Source organism: Mobula birostris, chromosome 1 (genome assembly GCF_030028105.1).
Source record: "Mobula birostris isolate sMobBir1 chromosome 1, sMobBir1.hap1, whole genome shotgun sequence".
Taxonomy (NCBI): Eukaryota; Metazoa; Chordata; class Chondrichthyes; order Myliobatiformes; family Myliobatidae; genus Mobula; species Mobula birostris.
Window position 1 is genome coordinate 236,035,933 of NC_092370.1, and position 23,183 is coordinate 236,059,115.

Sequence of the window (23,183 nt, forward strand, 5' to 3'; positions counted from 1 at the left end):
ACACCTCCCTTGGTAAATATGTATTTCCACCAACCTGCCCAGAGTTCAAACTGCCTGCAGTAAAATATTCAAACACAAGGAAATCTGCAGATGCTGAAATTTCAAGCAAAACACATAAAAGCTGCTGGTGAACGCAGCAGGCCAGGCAACATCTCTAGGAAGAAGTACAGTCGACGTTTCGGGCCGAAACCCTTCGTCAGGACTAACTGAAAGAAGAGCTAGTAAGAGATTTGAAAGTCGGAGGGGGAGGGGGAGATCCGAAATGATAGGAGAAGACAGGAGGGGGAGGGATGGAGCCAAGAGCTGGACAGTCGATCGGCAAAAGAGCTATGAGAGGATCATGGGACAGGAGGCCTAGGGAGAGACACGTTCCAAGAAAGGATATATGGCTGTGATAGCGAGTCTGAGTCAAAATGTGGTCGAAAAGTTGAAGAGCCGAAGAAATTAAAGATAGGGAGGAGTGAGAGATGGTTTCACTGAACTCCCGTTGAAGAGAAGATTTAAACTTCTTCAGTGTAGGCATCAGTGGAAGAGGTTTCGCAGTAGTGAATTTAAAAACGCATACACGAGGAAATCTGCAGATGCTGGAATTTCAAGCAACACACATAAAAGTTGCTGGTGAACGCAGCAGGTCAGGCAGCATCTCTAGGAAGAGGTACCAGCAACTTTTATGTGTGTTGCAGTAAGATATTATTCATTACAGAAGATATTCATATCAACCAAATGTAAACATTAAGTGCAAGTAAGTCATGTTCATTCTGCAGCTTCCATCCATAGGAAAAAAGCATTCTGAATGAACCAACTGCCTATGTAGAACAGGGAACACAATCGGAGTTCTTCCTCAAACTGAATGTTTGTTTACTGTAACTAGAAGTTATAGATCAAAATGTCCAAATGAGCCAGAAATTTGAATAAATCCATTTTGAACAAGTTCCGAGATGATTGGTACCATGGGCCTCATTGAGTCAACACAATGCAACCTCAGTGACAATTACCAACCATAGGTGGCATTCGATTTGTACATAGTGTATATCTTTTCTTATTACTGTCTACTCAGTCCATGTGGTCACCTCACGGATGATATACAGTGATATCCCTGGATGAAGTTTCACCAGCCTTCATTCTATCTCTGACATCAAGCACCAGGTCTGTAGATCTTCCTTTGCTCCATCTGCAGAATTTGAACCTCACTATTTTACCTAAGCAATTAAGGAGAAATCTTTAAACCATGGGCTAAGCAGATCACTACAAAGTTCAGTATCTCCTCCAATTCATTTTGTTATATCATGGTTATAATTCAGCATCCTTTTGTTTTAGTCAAAGTTAGCATCTAGGCTAGTTAGCAAGTATTAGGTTCTTCCCACGATGCACGTCATCTGTTCATTACGTGTAGCACCTCATAGCGGGGAAGCAAAACACAAAATGCTGGAGGAACTCAGCAGGTCAGGCAGCATCTATGGAAATGAATAAACAATCAATGTTTCAGGCCGAGAACCTTCATCAGGATTGAGAAGGTAGGGTGGGAGGGGGAGATGCCAGAATAAAAAGGTTGGGTGGGGTGGGGGGAGAGAAGGTGATAGGTGAAGCTAGGTGGGTAGGAAAGGTCAATGGCTGGAGAAGAAGGCTGTGGTAGCGGGTCTGGGTGAGTACATGGGCGAAGAGGAAGACAGCAGAGATCACAGAGGGGGAGCAGCAAGGGAGGGTTTCACAACTCCCATTGAAGAGAAGATTCAAAGTTCTTCTGGGTAGGCATCCCTCGAAGAGACTTCGCATGACGCAGCAGGTCATCAACACGGGAGATTCTGCAGAGAAATCCAGAGCAACACACACAAAATGCTGGAGGAACTCAGCAGGTTTATTCATTTCCATAGACGCTGTCTGACCTGCGGAGTTCCTCCAGCACTTTGTGTGCGTTGTTTTAGATTTCCAGCATCCGCAGACTTTCTCCTGTTTATCACAGCTGTGAATGTCGTGGGTATGCTATGATGGCGCCAAAAATGTGGCGCCACTTTCAGGTTGTCTAGCATGATCTTCGTTGATCTGATTTGACACAACACGACGGATTTCTCTATAGGTTTGATGTAGATGTGATGAATAAAGCTAATATTTCTTTAATCCCAATTAATAGCAGAAGCAATACACACTATGTGCCCACTTCATACTTCAACACCCTTTCTTCAGCACCTTCAGTAAGAACTTGCTGGTTACTCTCAGACATTTTCTTTCTATTGCCGGGTCTTTCAGCCTTTATGAAGTAAGTTAAGTATTTAGTACAAGTTTAATTAGAAAGCTCATTAAGAGTGATAATTATATAACTCAAAATATTTCCCAGTGTAGCAGTACCTCAGTATAACATGTAACAAACCATTTACAGCTTTTGTCACTACAAAAGATTTGTATGCATGGGAAGTAGGGAAAATGTGCACATTACAGAGGGGGCAATGGGCTCGTTTTCAACAAATCTGAATCTGAAGGCAGGCCTGGTTGAAGCATTTTATTCAGAAAACTTGTATTATTACAGGTATGATGCTGGGCCAAGCTGTCAAATATATTTCTGAGATGAAAAATCAAAGGAAGAACTTTTACAATCATGTTCTTCCATAGGCAGTCTTCTGGGGATTCAGCCGTAAACAACAGCTTGTCAGATGCAACCAGTCTCTTTGAAAATGTGGTGATGATATTATCAAAAGGAGAAGTGCTCATCTTCCTAGTGAAACTATAGAACTTTCCCTTGGTAATTCCTGATTTTAGAGCTTTGTTTTACACTGTTTATTTCTGAACTTTGTCTTCTGTCATGTGAAATGATTCTTCTTCTGTTAGGGCTACATTTCCATATAACTACACTTAGCGGGAATATGTCTTCAAATCTCTGAAGAGGGTCTTGAACTAAAGAACAAAAGTCCTGGTGCAAAGCCAAGGCTGTCACCCAATGAAACTCAGAGTGTACATCCACACGTCCTGCTACATTAACTGGATAATGTATTTTACAAGGTCTTGTTAAGGTATGGAAGCTATTTCACCAAAACCTACTGGCAATATACCAGAGTGCATTAATAAAAACAGCTTGAAGAGTGCAAAATATTTATTATATCATAAAATAAAGCATTTACAAGTTTTGCCACATTACAAATGATGACTACTGCATACAAAACAACAATTCATCTCACCTTTATCTTTGAACATAAGAAAGCACAAATGCTGAAAATTGCCATAGTGCTTTCATATCTGCTTTTAACTCAAGACTGTGGTCAATCCCACTTCACAGGCGTGCTAACCTTCTTTTACCAGAACAAATTCTCTCACTCAGTAACGTATTACTGAAAGGAAAATAGATTCATTTTCAACAAATCTGAATCTGAAGGGAGGCCCGATTGAGGACAGGCAGGGATGGAATGTTCCACTTGTCAGCTGTCCAACGGTATTAACTTTATATAACTAACTGGAAAGGAAAAGAAAATAAGCACTCAAATATTGGACTTTAGAGAATGGCATTTGCTAACTTTCTATTTGTGCCAATGCATGTTCTTGCTTTGATCTTCCCTACAGCACCCTAATTAAAACACTTGCAAAATAATTCAATATGAACACAGGCTTTAAGCAAGCAACAACAATCTGGTGTACCGTTTGTATATTCTGCCTGATTTTCATTTTATAAAGTAGCTGAAAATATGTCTTTAATTTCCTTTTTAGAGTGCATGGACCAACATGCATTGTCGGGAAGAGCACTTCAAAATAGCTTGTGTAAAACTTACTAAATTTAATCTTAAACACAAGAGATTCTGCAGATGCTGGAAATTCAGAGTGACACACACAAAATGATGGAGGGGCATTTCCTGATGTCTCAGCTCAAAACCTTCTTACCACAAATGCAGCCTGACCTGCTGAGTTCTTCCTGCATTTTATAAATTTAATCTTACACCATTTGCTTTTCCTGAAAAAGATCAATAAGCAGACCTCTCCAACTCTTTTTGTTATGATATATGCACAGCCCTTCTGAATGCAGCAAAAGGCAGCAGAGGAACAAAAATACCATGTTTATGCTAATTTATAGATATCATTTAATTACAGGTACTGAGACGTTAGACACTTGAAGAGTACCTCTTCTCCTTTAGTGATAGTCAGTTCTAAACAGTTTACATTCTCTGGGGAAAAAAAACGATTTATTTAGGATTACAAGGTATTTGGTCTTCATAATTGTCCACAAAATTTGTTTCTTCAATCAAGGTTTTGATCATTTGTTCCAATGTCTTCGTTATGTGGCATAAGGTCAAATTTGTTTATGCTCCTATGGGGTATGTTGGAGCAAGACAGACAAAGGAGGCAGTGGATGTTGCTTATCAGGATTTTGAAAAGGACTGATGAAGCACTGCACAAGGCTGCTAAGCAAGATAGGAGCCCATAGTATTACAAGGAAGATACTAGCACAGAGAGGAGATTGGCTAACTGGCAGAAAGCAGAGAGTAGGTATAAAGAGGGCCTTTCCTGGTTGGCTACCAGTGACTGGTGGTAGCCACAGGGGTTGGTGTTGGGTCCGCTACTTTTTACGTTATATGTTAATGATCTGAATGACGGAATTGCTGGCTACCCAGCAAATTGACCAATTTCATAGTAGTATAATTTGAAAATAAATGAACCTTTGAAACTACTGTGGTCAGGTTTAAAGAGGATACAAAGATAGGTAGAGGGGTAGGTAGTGTGGAGGAAGCAGGACATCTGCAGAAGGACTTAGACAGATTAGAATAGGCAAAGAAGTGGCAGATGAAATACACTTCAGTAGAAGGAATAAAGGCATAGACTATTTTCTACACGGGAAGCAAATTCAGGAATTGGAGATGGAAAGGAACTTGGGAGTCCTAGTGCAGGATTTCCTATAGGCTAACTTGTTGGTTAAGTTGGTAATAAAGAAAGCAAAAGCAATGTCAGCATTCATTTCGAGAGGAGTAGAATATAAAAGCAAGGGTGTAATTCTGTTTCTTTATAAGGCATTGTTCAGACTCTACTTGAATTATTGTGAGCCCCTTATTTAAGAAAGGATGTGTTGACATTGGAGAGGGTCCAGAGGAGTATCGCAAAAATGATCTGAAAATGAAAGGAAGTGTTTAATGGCTTTGGGCCTGTACTCTCTAAAGTACAGAAGAATGTGGGGCAGTGGGGTGGGGATCTCACTGAAACATCTGAGTATTGAAAGGCCTAGACAGAGTGGAGATGGAGAGGATGTTTACAATAATGGGAGAGTCTAGGATCGGAGGGCACAGACCCTTTAGAGCAGATGAGGAACTTCTTTAGCCAGATAGTGGTGACTCTGTGGAATTCATTGCCACAGACGGAGTTTCTGGTATATTTAAAGTGCAGATTGATAAGTTCTTGAGTGGTGAGGGTGTCAAATGTTATGGGGAGAAGACAGGAGATTATGGTTGAGAGGGAAAGTAAATTAGCCATGATTGAATGGTGGAACTGACTCAATGAGCCAAATGACATTAATTCTGCGTCGGTGTCTTATGGTCTCAAATATCTATTATTCTATGTGCCACTAGAGGGCAATGTTTAGAGCATAAAACTGAGCGGGCTGCAGAGTTCCACCGAAGTTGGCAAATGTTTAGCAAACGCCAAGGACAAAAGTGGTATCAGAGAAAAAAAAACATTTAAAATTCATAACAAATGTACTTTTTAAAGACACAATGATGTAGAAAGGAATATGGAAAGCAGAAGTTAGGAGGAAAAAATATTTTACACCATTCAGGGACCTTCAATATAAATGATCTCTCCCTTCTTATCTGAGAGACCATTTGTATTTTCTTATATTAACTAAATTTAATACAAGTCAACTCTGTACTAGGACATGTTGGCCTGAACTCAGGAGTGACCAGAGTACAGAACACTCCACAAGCAGATCTGAAATGAGGAATCGCCAGTACAGATAAAATAAGGGTTCACTTTGACAGTGCTTCCTTTATGCATAATGCTGGAAGTAGGGTTTCATAATTTTGCTTCATACTCGTCTTCACAGAGCTGCCCAGCATCTTGCAAACTAATGGTAGGAAAAGTTTGTTCAAGATTTCCACACCCCTCCATCCCAACAACCCCCTTATTCCATTTCTTTTAAATTTAAAAAGCACAATGAATGTATTCTTCATGGTAATTACATTATTATTTTTTAGCGAGATCAACTCAAGGGAAGCTCTGCCATGGACAGTCCTCAGCCTGGCTACAAAAAGAGGTGGGTTTGACACACAGCTAGCAACACATCCCTTAAAAACCCAGAGTTATAGAAACACCAACAAAGGCTCCAAAGACCTCATCCTGAGGAGAGGAAGGATACGCCAAGAAGATGGACTACACCTGGAGACACCATTAAAGACTGTCCCAGGACAGAGGACTCTGGCAAGCTGACGCGGGTGGCCTATGTTCCAGTACCAACTCAGGGAAAAAAAGGAGCACTTGGAAAAAGGATCTCTGGTAGTTCAGGATTTGGTGAAAACCAGTCTTAACTCAGCTGTTATGGAAGCTCATGATTATATTGGAGTTACCATCTTGTAATAGGAAGCAACTGGCCACATTAAGGTTTTAACCAATTTTAGAACACAAGTAGCAACCAGAGAAGCTAACATTGATCTTCATTAAGCAGAGAAGGTTTTGAAGAGTTCATAAAGGCAGACAATATAAAGGGATTCTAAAAGAAATATAGGTTGAACTTATTCTAGCAGGAAAGTTCCCTTGCAGGCACAAATTTAAGGTAATTGACTAAAAGCTGTTGGTAGATGGTGAGGGAAAGAAGTGGAAAAGGATTGCAAACAGATTCAATAGTGCTTCCAAATAGCAATCAAATAAATAAATTATGTAAAATCTGTACTACTTTGAGTGAAGGGCAGGGAATTGGAATAATGGGACAGGTCTACTACAGGGAAAATGGGCTGAATGGCCTCTGCTGTAATTTATGGTTTTAATTGGTGTAGAATTTTAAATGGGCAACACTTCAAGATTCATGAAACTTTGTCTGATGAATAAAATGTCCGAAAATTATTAAAATTTGTGGCTCTTCAACATATTCAATGTTAGAAACAGAACTCTGGAAACAAGATTAACCAAACCAAATTAAAAAGTTAAATCTTGGCTGTTGCTTTGTATTTTACTGGGATCTCAATGATAACTAGTAAAGGTCACTGATACATAGTTCAGGTAAGAGTCTATTACACAGCCACTTCTACCAAAAGCTGCAAGCCCAACAGACACAGTGCCGTACATTTCTTCAGGTCAGATACACTGAACCTAGTTTTCCAATTTCTTGGGCTGTGGATTCAATTACTTAATGCTTTGTCTGCCCTTATTATTTCAATCTGAAAAAGTACAAGGCCTTCATAAAAGATACTGTGCAACCTTTATTATTAGTAGCACATAGTGTTTCAAAACATCTCACTGTATTGCATTGCCAAGTATAAATACTGTAACTCCAATGTTCTGTACCTACTTATTTTCTTTGTAATCTTCAGCAAGGCTGTAATATCGGACATTGTTTTGTTTTAAGCTTGGCTCTGCATTTTTCTTTAGCCAAGCTTGTTTTTGTGAGCATCTTTTCAACATAGTGGAAAGGATAAGCTTCTTCACTTCACAATTTAATGGAGAAAGAGCTCCCACAGGAACATCCATGTTCTGCTTGTGGATTGTGCAATATCTGGAATGAACTACGGATGAGTTCTTCGCTGTAGTCCACTGTGCCTCCCTTCAAGTACTCCAGACTATCAGAATCAATGACAACACAAACGCCATCCTGTTCAAAGACCCTAATTTGTAAAGACAAGCATACCATTAACTTGCAGGGTAGAAAATTAACAGTTTAAAAAAAATATTTATTCTACATTAATAAACTATAGTTCTTGCTACGCTTGCTGTCATGTGTATCAAGTCACATATACATGCAGTATCCCTTAAGACAAATGCTTTATAAACTAATGTGAAAAATTTGTATTATAATGGGTACGGTTAGATTAAACGATACACAGATACTGTTTCAAGCTTTATTAGGAATAATGTCTCATTTTGCAAAGTTCAGTACTGCAAAATATGTAGAAAATTCCTTTTTGAATCTTCTGATTGAAAGTGATTCTTTGTGTAAAAGTTATATAACTTATTGCCGTCCACAAGAAAATGAGATACCACAAAAGTCTGAGATCTTGGTTACAATACAACATAGTACATACTTTGGCTGGCCCAATACAGTCATTTAAATTTATGAAAGCTTGGAGACATGACTGTGGGGATTAATTACCAATTACAAAACCTAGAGTTGAACATGGAAATTCGAGAAAAGGCCCAGATAAGACTGACATTTATTATGAAGTTACCCTGTCCAACTGAACCTTGATGGCAAATTCTCATTGAGCTTTTTTTTTATAAAAGTTTAAAATTCAAAGCATTGAAAATAAGTATTGAGATTCCATTTTAAAATACACTCAGTGGCCACTTTATTAGCTACATTTTCTCATTAATGCAGATATCTAATCAGGCAATCATGTAGTAGCAACTCAATGCATAAAAGAATGCAGGCATGATCAAGAGATTCAGTTGTTGTTCAGACCAAAGATCAGAATAGGAAGAAATGTGACCTAAGTGACTTAGATAGTGGAATGATTGTTCGTGCTAGCGGGGGTGGTTTGAGTATCTGAGAAAATGCTGATCTCTTGGGGTTTTCACACTCAAAAGCCTCTAGATTTTGCAGAGAATGGTGAAAAAACAAAACTCATCCAGTGAGCGGCAGTTTTGTGAGCGAAAGTGTCGTGTTAATGAGAGAGATCAGGGGAGAATGGCTAGACTGGTTCAAGCTGACAGGAAGGTGACAGTAACATGTATTACAACAGTGGTGTGCAAAACAGCATCTCTGAATGTACAACACATTGAACCTTGAAGTGGATGGGCTAGAGCAGCAGAAAACCACACCGGGATCCACTCCTGTACCTAATAAAGTGGGCAATGAGTGTACATACACCTGGTAGACTACATACACAAGCATAGTTCCAGCCTCAAAAAACTGAGTAAGTTGGTGATAAACTAACTGATTGATTTTAAAATCCCTTTCCTCTAATGTCTTCCATCAAAATACAGAGCCCCACAAAGCCTATTTTGTAACTCAAGATCATAAACATGAGATTCTGCATAGCTGGAAATCCAGAGCAACACATCCTAAATGCTGGAGGAATTCAGCAGGTCAGATAGCATCTATGAAGAAGAATAAAGAGACAACATTTTGGGCTGAAACCCTTCATCTGGACCTCTATTAGTTGACTGTTTATTCCTCTCCATAGATGGTGGCTGATATGCAGAGTTGCTCCAGCATTTTGGGTGCGTTAGTCTATTCTGTAACTGCACATGCATCTGCTACAATGGATGATTATTACAGCCCAGCAGAAAAAGATTTTGTGGCATTATCAAACAAAACTCTAGTGATTTTTTACCTGTCATCTGAGTTTATTGTATTATCTAGTACGAATTTGTACTGGAATCCCGAGCAGCCACCTCCTTCCACTTGTACCCTCAGGAACTCATCCTTTTCCAAAATTTTCTGTAGTCGCTGGAAGACAGTTATTATCTAATGAGACGTTAATCATGTAGGATTATTCAAAAAGCTGCTACAAAGTATAATGAACATTTAAAAAAACTGTAAATACTAGGAGTCTGAAATAAGTACTGGAAATTGGATGTTATGACAAATCACACTCCAACATATTTTTAATTTAACTATATGTAATACAACTGTATAGTAAAATTTTCCAATGAAACCAGTTTGTTTGAAGGGAGCATGGGAAACAGAAACAGGGAATTTTCAAAGGAGCACAGGAACCAGAGCTCTGCGAACTGGGTCCCTCAGTGTGTTAGATGGAGCACACGAATACCATCCAGTGAGTCTGGTGCCAACACAAATGAATTTTCCAAATAATTCAATCACAGACTCCCTGAGTTTTATTTTACAACCTCAGTGTGAGAAGTTGGCTGAGTGGTAAGTCTATTTATTTATTTATCTATTTATTGAGATACAGTGCAGAACAGGCCTTTCTGGCCCTTTGAGCCATGTTACCCAGTAACACCCAATTAACTCTAGCCTAATCACAGGACAATTTACAATGACCAGTTAACCTACCAATATGTCTTTTGACTGTGGGAGGACACTGGAGCACCCAGAGAAAACCCATGCATTCCACGGTGAAGACGTATAGCCTCCTTACAGATGATGATGGAACTGAACGCTGAACTCCAATGTGCTGAGTTGTAATAGCATTGTTCTGACTGCTACACTACCATGGCGCCCGTGATATTGGAGCTGGGGACAAAGCTTGAACCCGGCACATATCAATGAAAAACAATCATCTCTTTCCACATGAAGACTAATGAGGTTTGGAAATGTTTCAACAACTCTAACTTGCAATCTGACTCAAAAACAGGTGTAACATTTCATGCCTCTATAGAGTCATAGAACACTACAGCACAGAAACAGGACCTTTGGCCCATCTAGTCTGTGCCGAACCATTAATATGCCTGGTCCCATCGACCTAAACTGGGGACCACAGCCCTCCATACCCCTCTCATCCATATACCAATCCAAATTTCTCTTAAATGTTGAAATCGACCTTGCATCCACCACTTGTGCTGGCAGCTCATTCTACACTCTCACAGCCCTCTGAGTGAAGAAGTTTTCCCTCATGTTCCCCTTAAACTTTTCACCTTTCAACCTTAACCCATGACCTCTGGTTGTAGTCTCACACAACCTCAGTGGAAAAGCCTACTTGCATTTACCCTACCTATACCCTGGCCAAGTGGTTAAAGCGTTCGTCTAGTTACCTCAAGGTTGCTAGTTCGAGCCTCAGCTGTGGCAGTGTGTTTGTGCCCTTGAGCAAGGCACTTAATCATACATTGCTCTAGTCTGTGCGAGGAGTGGCGCCCCACACAGATTTCCAATCTGTGCCTTGTAAGGCATGAAAATGCCTGACACAGGCCTCTCATGGTTCCCCTACCCTCATAATTTTCTATCAAATCTCCCCTCAAGCTTTGATAGTCTTCTTCACCATCCAATACACCCCCAATCCTGGTGACATCCGCAAACTTGCTGAACCAGTTTATCATATTATCATCCAGATCATTGATATAGATAACAAACAACAACAGAGCCGGCACCGATCCCTGTGGCACACCACTAGTAATGGGCCTCCAGTCAGAGAGGCAATCATCTCTACCAATCTCTGGCTTCTCTCGCAAAGCCAATGTCTGATCAAATTTGCTACCTCATCTTGAACGCCAAGCGACTCAACCTTCTTGACCAACCTCCCATGTGGGACCTTGTCAAATGCTTTGCTAAAGTCCATGAAGACAACCTCCACTGCCTTGCCTTCATCAACTTTCCTGGTAACTTCCTCAAAAGATTGGTTGGACATGACTTATCACATAAAAAGCTATGTTGACTATCCCTAATCAAACCCTGTCTATCCAAATATTTATTATATATATATCCAGTCCCTTAGAAGACCTTCCTAAAACTTCCCCACTACTGATGTCAGGCTCAATTATTTCGTAATTTACTGGCATAATTTACATATTACTATTTAACTATTTATGGTTCTATTACTATTTATTATTTATGGTGCAACTGTAACGAAAACCAATTTCCCCCTGGGATCAATAAAGTATGATTATGACTATGATTTCCTGGCTTATTTTTAGAGCCTTTCTTAAACAACAGAACAACATTAGCTAGCCTCGAATCCTGAAGCAGCTCACACATGACTAAGGATGCTTTAAATATCTCTGCCAGGGCTCCTGTAAATTCTGCGCTAGCCTGCCACAGGCTCCGAGGGAATGCCTTGTCCGGCCCTGGGGATTTATCCACCCTAATTTACCTCAAGGCAGCAAACACTTCTGTCTGCCGAGTAGATACAGATACAGAAACTCCATTTAAGATCTCCTCCACATCTCTTTCAGCTCCACACATAGATCACCACTCTGATCTTCCAGAGGACTAATTTTGTCCCTTGTTATCCTTCTGCTCTTAACGTATCTGTTGAAGCCCTTTGGGTTTTCCTTCACCTTGTCAGCTGGAGCAAACTCATGCCTTCTTTTAGTCTTCCTGATTTCCTTCTTAAGTGTTCTCTTGCATTTCTTATACTCCTGAAGTATCTTATTCGTTCCTACCTACCTATATATACCACTAGGCACCTCCTTCCTTCACTTAACCAGGAGCTCAACATGTTTAGGTTTTATGTTTAAGTTATGGATATAGGTCTAAAGTCGGAAAATCGATTTCCTCTGAGTTATAAACATGATATTGGGCTACGTTTAACTGGAATCCCCTATATTTGCAACTGGTATTTTCTTCACTTCCTACAGCTATCCTACTTGGAAAAAGAATCTCTAAACATAAAGGGAAATAGTGCAATACCGGTGACAAGTGGCTATTGAAACTGATCTTCGACATCTTTTGAACTTTACCTTAACACAGCTGTCACTGAGTGTCACTGTATCCTGGGATGTACCAGACTTTGATTCAGTTTCTTGACCAGCTGAGAAGCACCTTCTATTTAATCGAGTGTTTAATAATTGTTGGCATGCCACAGGGCGAGATACATTAGCTAATAACAGAGGTTGGCTCTGCAAAGAAGTGGGCCAACATTGCACCCTGTTAAAAAACACAAAAATTAAAATAGTTAGCAGAAGAGTGGACAAAACAGAAAACATCCTGACAAGTATAAGTAACTAATGCAGTTTTACCCTTTACTCAAGTCTATTAAACAGCCCTGTGTCAATTGTGGAAGAAACTTGCTGCACTTACCAGAAGTCTACATGGAGGACACAAATTTTGAAAGTGCACTGTTCGGCACACCACAGCCAGCAAACAACAAAAAATACTGTAGGAATTCAGACTGATCTCACTGATTCCTTAAATAGTCAGTGTTGACACACTTGAGAAATGATAGTTGGCCCTGAATTAACCTGCCATTAATCTCAAGCATACATCAGCAACCTGTTCACTTTCACCGTGTGTTGGTATTAATTCTCTTTGACTCCAAAGGTGGCAGAACTTCCAATTATGTCAGCACTTCACCATAACGAGTTAGTAACAGCAGTTGAGGGTCAGTGGCTATGGATTATTCTATTTGAATGTTAGACCACAAACTTTACTCATTTCATCAGGCAAGTTAGGGATGAAAGAAACTTGTATTCAAAGCACTTCCAGCTCTTTAGGACTAATAGCAGCCAAAATAGCACATGGTGTAACATACAATAATGACTAATTTATATATAGCTGGTATTACTTGAAAGGCAATAATTGGCCTCAATGTGAAGGAATCCCTATTCATTTTCAACTAATGCTACTGAATATATTAGATTCATCTCAATAAGTAAATGGAACAAGATTACACCTAAAAGTCATGCAACATTATCTCAAGTACCAGGTTAAGCTATGATGAAATATAATTACATGAAAGGCTCCTACTGAGAAGAAAAATATATTTCTATTAGGAGTCTAACAACTTATAAATTCACGCTTCTTGCTCTATCCCCTCCCCTTTTTTATACTGGCCAAGGTGGAGAGTCTCAACCTCAGAATTAGAATCAGAATCAGGTTTATTATCATTGGCATGTGATGTGAAATTTGTTAACTTAGCAGCAGCAGTTCAATGCAATACATAATCTAGCAGAGAGAAAAAAATAACAAATAAAATAAAAAATAATAAACAATCAAATAAATCAATTACGTATATTGAATAGATTTTTAAAAAACATACTGTATATTAAAAAAAAATGAGATTCAATGTCTATTTGGGAATCGGATGACAGAAGGGAAGAAACTGTTCTTGAATCGCTGAGTGTGTGCCTTCAGGCTTCTGTACCTCCTACCTGATGGTAACAGTGAGAAAAGGGCATGCCCTGGGTGCTGGAACTCCTTAATAATGGACACTGCCTTCCTGAGACACTGCTCCCTGAAGATGTCCCGGGTATTTTGTAGGCTAGTACCCAAGACAGAGTTGACTAGATCTACAACCTTCTGCAGCATCTTTTGGTCCTGTGCAGTAGCCCGTCCATACCAGACAGTGATGCAGCCTGTCAGAATGCTCTCCACAGTACAGCTATAGAAATTTTTGAGTGTATTTGTTGACATGCCAAATCTCCTCAAACTCCTAATGAAGTATAGCCGCTGTCTTGACTTCTTTATAACTATATCGATATGTTGGGACCAGGTTAGATCTTCAGAGATCTTGACATCCAGGAACTTGAAGCTGATCACTCTCCACTTCTGATCCCTCTATGAGGGTTGGTATATGTTACCCTTCCTGAAGTCCACAATCAGCTCTTTTGTCTTACTGACATTGAGTGCCAGTACCCAGACGTTGTACCTGAAACACTGACTGTCCATTTCCCTGCATAGACACACCTGACCTACTGAGTTACTCTACTGCTTCAGATTCCAGTGCCCCCTTACAAAGAAGTCCCACCTATTACAAATACCTTTTAAAGTCACAGAGCACCACAGTACAGAAGGAGGCCCTTCAGCCCATCTTGTCTGTGCTAAACTATTATCCTGCCTAGTCCTGTAGACCTGCACCTGGACCAGAGCCCTCCATACTGCTCCCATCCATGTACCTATCGAAATCTCTCTTAAATGTTGAAATCAAACCTGTATCCATCACTTCCACCTGGCAGCTCGTTCCACATTCTCACCACCCTCTGAACGAAGAAGACCTTCCTCATGTCCCCCTTAAACATTTCACCTTTCACCCGGAACCCATGACCTCTAGCTCTAGTCTCATCCACCCTAATGAAAAAAGCTTGCTTGCATTTACCCTATTCTACACCCTTCATAAAGTGATGTCTCTTCAGTAATCCAAACGAAAAGTTAAAATTGAGCAATCAATAGTTATTTGTTATATCTAGTACTCTTAGAAACACCATGGATTTCCAATTAAGTATATGGCACAGGGAAGGTTTGGATCTGATCTTCAAATTTCATAACTACCCACTTGGGAATGGGAGGAGGGAAAGTAGGTTAACTAAGTTAAAAGTCAATTAAGAAACAAGCAGCATGAAAGTAATACCAAATTTGAGAAGTTATAACCAAGAAGGAATAGAAATTATATCTGCTCCACTTTAACAGTATCCTCTGACAAACACTCAGTTGCTTTCCGTTTAGCCTTTGCTTTGTTCATTTGTTTTGCATCTTACAGAATACAGTAGCAGCACCAATGGCCCACAATAAAGCAGAGTTGAAACCTCAAGGTAAATCCAGGAACATACAGGCTTCCAGTCATCAATAGAGCAAACATTGTTTCTTCCTATTGCCACTTAGTGAGCAAATTGTCAACATTTCTTGTATTAAAGTGTGTTACATGCTACTTTGTAACTTTTAATTTAGATTTCTAATATCTGGAATTAGACCATAAATCATAGGAGCAGAATTACGCCATCCAGCCCATCGAGTCTGCTCTGCCATTCTATCATGGCTGATCCTGGATCCCACTCAACCCCATACACCTGCCTTCTTTTTTTCTCTTTTCAAATCTTTTTATTATTATTATCCAAAATTAACAAGAGTACCTCGAAGTAGGCAACACTTACAATGTCTCAAGAAAAAAAAACATTGTTTTAAAGATTGAAAAAATTTTAGTGACAAAAAAAGAGAATAAAAACCCTACTAAGCAAGGAAAAGTAAGAAAAAAAACCATTAGGGGTTCAACCCCGGAGCCATGCGTCATACAAAAAGCTTCTAAAGATAAACATCAAACCGCCAGCAAGAAAAAAAAATATCAAAAATTTACAATTAGATCGTGGAGGAAATCTATCAATTAACTCAAATGATAGTAACGAGCAAATGAACCCCATCTTTTCTCAAAATCACACGTAGGTTCAAAAGTTCAACTTCTAATTTTTTCCAAACTAAGACTCGCCATATCTTTTGATGCCCTGACCAATCAGGAAATTATAAACTTCTACCTTAAATATACCCGTGGACTTGGCCTCCACCGCAGTCTGCGCAGAGCATTCCATAGATTCACTGTTCTCTGGCTGAAAAAAAACCTCCTTACCTCTAATCTAAAAGATCACCCCTCAATTTTAAGGCTGTGCTCTCTAGTTCTGGGTACCCTCACCATTAGAAACATCTCCACATCTAGCCTTACAATATTTGGTAGGTTTCAATGATATACCCCGCGAAAAATTCAACTCACTGGAATCTTCTAAATTCCAGTGAGTACAGGCCCATAGCTGCCAAATGATCCTCGTGTTAACCCCTTCATTCTCAGAATCATCCTCGTGAACCTCCTCCGGACTCCTTCCAATGACAACAAATCTTTCTAAGATATGGTGCCCAAAACTGTTAACAATTTCTCCAAGTGCAGCCTGACTAGTGTCTTATAAAGCCTCAGCATTATCTCTTTGCCTTTATATTCTATTTTCCTTGAAATAAATGCCATTTGCCTTCTCTACCACAGACTCAAACTGTGAATTAACCTGGGAGTCTTGCACGAGGACTCCTAAGTCCCTCTGCACCTGTGATGTTTGAACCTTCTTCCCATTTAGACAATAGTCTGCACTGTTGTTCCTTTTATCAAAATGCATTATCCTGTATTTCCCAATCCTGTATTCCATCTGCCACTTTTTTGCCCATTCTTCCAATTCATCTAAATCCTGCTGCAATCACATTGCTTCCTCAGCACTACCTACCCCTCCACCTATCTTTGTATCACCTGCAAACTTCCCAAAAAGCCATCAATTCCATTATCCAAATCAGTGACAATGTGAAAAGTAGCAGTGCCAATACTGCAACAACACCGACTCACTCTACCTCAGATCGGCTATCAAGTAGGAAAGTTTCCAAGCTCTCATAATTCTTGATATAGAATACCCTCCTAGTCATTCTCTCCTTCCACTTTCCGCTGAACCCATCTCTCCACCCAGTTTTACCTCTCACCCTCAGATGGTCCATCTTTGACTATTTCCTTCCCTTCCTAGGTAAGATCATAAGACATAAGAGCAGAATTAGGACATTCAGCTCATTGAAGCAGAATTAGACAATTCTCTGTCATTCCATCATGCCTGATTTATATTCCCTCTCAACCTTATTTTCTTGCCTTCTACCCGTAATTTTTGATGTCTTACTAATCAAATACTCATCGACATCTGCTTTAAATATACCCAATGACTTGGCCTCCACAGCTGTCTGTGACAATGAATTCCACAGGTTCACCACTCTCTGGCGAAAGAAATTCCTCATCTCTGCTCTAAAGGAGCATCCCTCTATTCAGAGGCTGTGCCCTTCAGTCCGAGACTCCCCCACTACAAGAAACATACTCCCCGTATCCACTCTATTTAGGCTTTTCAATATTCGATGGCTTTCAATGAGGTCCCCCCCTCATTCTTCAAAACTCCAGTGAGTACAGGCTCAGAGCCATCAAACGCTCCTCATATATTAACCCTTTTATCCCTGGAATCATTTACGTGAATCTCCTCTGGACCCTCTCCAATGCCAGCACATCTTTTCTTAGATAAGAGATTCAAAACTGCTCACAATTCTCCAACGGCCACCTCACTAATGCCTTATAAAGCCTCAGTATTACATCCTTGCTTTTCTATTCTAGTCCTCTCGAAATGAATGCTGCCACTTCTTTGCCCATTCTCCTAATCTGTTCAAGTCTTCTGCAGCCTCCCTGTTTCCTCGATGCTACCTGCCCCTCTACCCATCTTCATATTGTTCACAAACTTGGCCACAAAGTTATCAATTCGCTCATCCAGATCACTGACATATAATGTGAAAAGAAGATCTTTCCATCTCCAAAGCACGTGATTGGCAATGTGGTCTTCTCTAATATTTAAGAAGCTAATCACAAATTGATTTACTAATTTGCAGAGCGTGCAGGAAGGAGGACCTCAAGTTTTCTACATGACTGTGCTTTAGTTCTTTATCCTATTGTGATCTATGGCTTCCTGCACATTTATATAACAAAGCAAAACGTAAACATGAGGAATATCACCTTACCATCTGTTTGAGCACACTGCAGTATCTTGGACCCAATATCACAACTTGCTTATTTCTATCTATAGCAGACTGACCTTTTGGGCTGCAAGTCATCTAAATGCCATCTTGGTTCAGATTCTTTTCTCCACACCTTAACCTACCTGCTCATCTTTCAGCCCTGCGTTTTATATCTTTTCATAATCCATTCTCTGTATTTTCAATCCCTATCTGCTCTCAGGTCAGGAGGCTGGGAGAACATATACAAATCGGCACTGAACAGTCAGTGCTGGATGAAGGCGAGCAGCTTCACGTTCCTGGGTGCAATACATCGATGGATTCATGAAGAAAGCACACCAGTGGAGTCTGAGTCACCAAAGAAAATTGCAAATTTCTATAGGCATACCATGAACAGCATTCTGGCTGGTTGCATCACCGCCTGGTATGGAAAATCCAATACCTAGGATCACAAGTAGCTGCAGAGGGTTTGTAGACTTAAGCCAGCTTTATCATAGGTGCAACTCTTCCCACCATTGAGGACATTTTCAAGAGCCAGTATCTCAAGAAGACGTTAATTACTATGAATCCTGGCCATCTGGGACATACCCTCTTCGTTTTACTATCATTGGGGAGGAGGTAGAGGAAAGTAAAGACACACACTCAACTATTCTTCCCCTCCATTGTCACGAGCCATTGTTTCGTGAGGTATATTTTCAGTTTATTTTGTAGTTTTAGTAATTTTTTAATCTCTTTGCACTCTAATGCTGCCACAAAACAACACATTTCAATTTATACAAGTCAGTGGTAACAAACCTGATACTGGTTCATATCATAGCCTTTGTTCCCTTTTTTTAAACTAACTTTACTAATCCATTAACCAGAGCACAGCAATTCTGGTATCACCCTCAGAGACATTTTCTTTGTCCTACCCATTGCCCCTCACTCTCTGGAATTTAAAATTAACATTATTTTCTCTTTCTCAGTTCTGCCAAAGAGCCTTCGGCACAATCTGTTAACTCTACACAGATGATGCCTGACCTGCTGCACGTTTTCAGCATTTTCTATTTGTATTTCAGATTTATCACAGCTGCAGGGAATCTGGCCACGCTTCCAAGTCACACAGCATCCAAGCTTGGAAATACACTGACATTTCTTTGTTAATAGTGTTGGAAAGTTCCAGAACAACTCAGTCAACTGACCACTAAAGTACCTTCAAGAGTTCGAGGAATAAATACCATTTTTGCAAGAACAGTTCAGCATGAGCAATAATTGCTGACTTTATCAGCAAAGACCTCATTATAAGACCACAAGACATAGGAGCAGAATTAGGCCCTTCGGCCCATTAAGTCATCTCTGCCAATCCATCATGGCTGATTTATTATCCCTCTCAACCCCTCCTGCCTGCCCCCCATAATCAAGAACCTAACAACTTCCACTTTAAATATGCCCAATGACTTGGCCTCCATAGCCATCTATTTGTAGAAAATAACAACTACAGTTTTATAAATCAAACAAGAAAATGAATTAGTATGCACAAATTAATTTTCACAAACATAAGTCTGAAAACCTCAACGTTTTAATTTGTTCAGTAACCAAGAAAAAAAATCTACATTGCATTACACAAGTTGGCAGACTGAAATAAAAATTCAAGTTCAGATTCAGCACTGTTGAAGGCCCCATGATAAAAACAAGGTCAACTGATAACTTGGTCAGTTATCTGACTGACTGACTCTTTTAAACTACAAAATTTAAAGAAACTTTATTGTCAAAATACATATACGTCACCATATACAACCCTAAGATTCATTTTCTAGTGGCATACTCAATAAATCCATAGAATAATAACCATAACAGAATCAATAAAATACCACACCAAACTAGGCATTCAACCAGTGTCCAAAAGACAACAAACTGTGTCAATACAAAAAGAAAGCAATAATAATAAATAAATAAATATCAAGAACATGAGATGAAGAGTCCTTGAAGGTGAGTCCATTGGTTGTGGGAACATTTCAATGATGGGGCAGGTGAAGTTATCCCATTTAGTTCAAGAGTCTGATGGAGCCGAGGTTCCTGTACCTTCTTCCTTGATGGCTACAGTGAGAAGAGAGCATATTCTGGGTGGGGAGGGAATCCCTGATGATGGATGTTGCTTTCCTGTGACACCCTCCCACCCTCCATGTGGGTGTGCACAGTCGTGGGGAGGACTTTACCTGTGATGGACTGGGCTGTATCCACTAGGATTTTCCTTTCATGGGCATTAGTATTTCCAGACCAGGCTATGATGCAGCCAGTCAATCTATAGAAGTTTTTCAAAGTTTGAGATGTCACGCCGAATCTTTGCAAACTTCTAAGGAAGTAGAGGCACTACCGTGCCCTCATTGTAATTGCACTTAGGTGCTGGGCCCAGGATAGGTCCTACAAAATGATAATACCAAGGAAATTAATATTGCTGACCTTCTCCACCTCTGATCCCCTGATGAGGACTGGCTCATGGACCTCTGCTTTCCTTCTTAAGTCAATAATCAGCTCCTTCGTCTTGTTGACATTGAGTAACAGGTTGGTGTTATGGCACATGGCAAGTGGTTAAGGCGTTCATCTAGTTATCTCAAGGTCGCTAGTTCGAGACTCAGCTGTGGCAGCGTTTGTGTCCTTGAGCAAGGCACTTAATCACATATTGCTGTAGTCTGTGAGAGGAGTGGCGCCCCACACAGACTTCCAATCTGCGCCTTGTAAGGCATGAAAATGCCCGACGCAGGCCTCTCATGGTCTGAGTCAACGTTCCCTTCATTATGGCACCACTCAGCCAGATTTTCAATCTCCTTCCTGAATGCTGATCCATCACCACCTTTGACTCAGCCTGTGACAGTGGTGCCATCAGCAAACTTGAATATATCATCGGAGCTGTGCTTAGCCACACAGTCACAAGTGAAACGTGAGGAAACGTGAGTAGAGCAGGGCACTAAGCACACAGACTTCTGGTGCACCTGTGCTGATGCAGATCATGGAGGAGATGTTGCTGCCAGTCTGAGCTAACTAGAGTCTGCAAGTGAGGAAATCGGGGATCCAATTGCACAAGGAGGTATTGAGCCAAGGTCTTGGAGCTTATTGATTAGTTTTGAGAGGACGATGGTATTGAGTGCTGAACTGTAGTTAAAAAAGAACATCCTGATGTACAGTCTGCATCTTTGCTGTCCAGGTGTACCAGGGTTGAGTGAAGAGCCAGTGAGATGGCATCTGCCGTTGACCTGTTGCTTCAGTAGGAAAATTAGAGCGGATTTAAGTCGCTTCTCAAGCAGGAGTTGATATGTTTCATCACCAAACTCTTAAAACACTTAATCACTGTGGGTGTAAGCGCTACTGGATGATAGTCACAGAGGCGGGTCACCACGTTCTACTTGGGCACCAATACAAATGAAGCCTGCTTGAAGCAGTTGGGTACGTCAGACTGCCGAAGCAAGTGGTTAAAGATTTCCGTGAGCACTCCAGCCACAGCAGGTCTCTAGTACTTGGCCAGATGCACCAGCTGGGTCAAGTGGTTTTCATGCTTTCACCCTCCTGAAGGCTGCTCGCGTGTCAGCCTCAAGAGACTAAAGTAGCATCATTGGGGCCTGTGGGAGTTCATGATGTTTTCCCCATGTTCTGACGGTCAAATGAGCAAAGAACACAATGAGCTCATCTGGAAGTGAAACCGTGTTGTCGCCGATGTCGCTCGATTTGCAAACAGCATAAAACCCAGTCATATTTATATATGGTATTTCATCCAGAAAAGCAGTACTGCAACACTCCGTGGAGAGCGGAGGGGGTGACAAGGCACAGAAGTAGTATTGGCCATCCACTGCAACCAAGGAAAACCCAGTTGGGAATTCTGGACCCAGGCCACTGGGGTTGAAAGAATGGAACAGCCCTAGTTCTCTGTCTCCCTCTCTGCTGCTGGAGTCTTGGGTCTTGGGCAAGGTTTGATCGACACAATTTATGGTTTGGACTAATTGAGATGAATCTGCAGGTCACCTTATATGTGTTTCTGGTGACTCCCTTTTTATTGCTATTTTAATCGGGGTGGCCTGGCTCTGCAGTCTGCAGTCAACGTACCACACAGCGCTAAACTGAACTAAACTGAACATTCCCAGACTGTTTCAAGGCTGTGCGGGTTGGCGTTTAATATACTATGTTATTCGCTTTTTTTTTGCCGTTTGGGTATTTTTTTTGCACGTTGGGTGTTTGTTGTTTTCTTTGAAAAGGTTCCATGGAGTTTCTTTGTTTCGTGGCTGTCAGTGGCAAGACGAATCTCAGGGTTGTGTACTGCACATATATTTTAATAATAAATGTTCTTTGAATCTTTGAAACTCCTAAACAAGCTTTCTTGTCATCGTTGAACACGACGAACAACCACCAATGTTTTTCAGAATGGTTTGGTTTCATTGATGAAGCATGAACTGTCAAGTTTGAACATTTATGGCAAGCAATTATTGACAACAGGGAGACAAAGTACTACTCACGCCTGCATAACTAAGTCACCAAGAAACTGTGGAAAGATAATTTGGTTTAAAGATCCACATCGGTATTCATGAAAAAATTATCTAATATTCGCAATTCCGAAGTATACATAACCAAAAGGCAATTTAAGCTTTGGTGTCGTATTTGTGTAAAATGGCTTGTAAATAACTCACATATTCACTTCTAGCTGAATGATAATCCTAACAATATTAATCAGGATGATAAACAATACTGTATATCATTAAAAAATAAAAGGGCGAACACATTTTCCGAAGTTGATATCCTCGTGTAAAAAAAATGAAAAGCATATTTGGTGTTAGTCCCGACTGACAGCTGATCCCAGGGCATTTAGCCATCCCTAATGAGAAATACAGTTGGTTTAATATGATTAACTGGACGACAGGAACTCACAAAAAAGACAACCCAGGAGGAGGACACGCAAAATAGTTGAGGAACTCAGCAGGTTAGGCAACATCCATAGTCGACCTTTCGGGCTGGGGCCCTTCATCAGAAATTTGGATGTTATTCTAGCTGACAGCACTCGTTAATGACTACTGACGCGCATTGTTGATTGCTCACCTCCTGCAGCAAAATCCAACAGCAACTAACAGAGATCTCCTCAGCAACCCACTCACTTCCATCTTCGTTCCGGTGCCCGGGGGAGGCGGATCAAATGTCATCGGAAGTACCGCCTTCAGCC

At 40.5% G+C, this 23,183-nt stretch overlaps 1 protein-coding gene across 2 annotated transcripts; it reads right to left on the reverse strand.

Moving 5' to 3' along the window:
• Positions 1–3,076: 3,076 nt before the first annotated feature.
• isca2 (iron-sulfur cluster assembly 2) lies at positions 3,077–23,147 on the reverse strand. Of its 2 annotated transcripts, XR_011888012.1 has the most exons (5): positions 23,063–23,147; positions 12,469–12,655; positions 9,447–9,562; positions 7,466–7,778; positions 3,077–3,439 (listed from the first exon to the last, which is right to left on the reverse strand). XR_011888012.1 is itself a non-coding variant. In XM_072273817.1 (4 exons), the coding sequence occupies exons 1-4, from the start codon at positions 23,122–23,124 to the stop codon at positions 7,604–7,606; spliced, it is 540 nt and encodes a 179-aa protein (XP_072129918.1). In that variant the 5' UTR covers positions 23,125–23,147; the 3' UTR covers positions 3,077–7,603. The 2 variants fall into 2 exon arrangements, 1 of the variants encoding a protein (XP_072129918.1); XM_072273817.1 differs by having other exon boundaries at positions 3,077–7,778.
• Between the last annotated feature and the right edge of the window lie 36 nt (positions 23,148–23,183).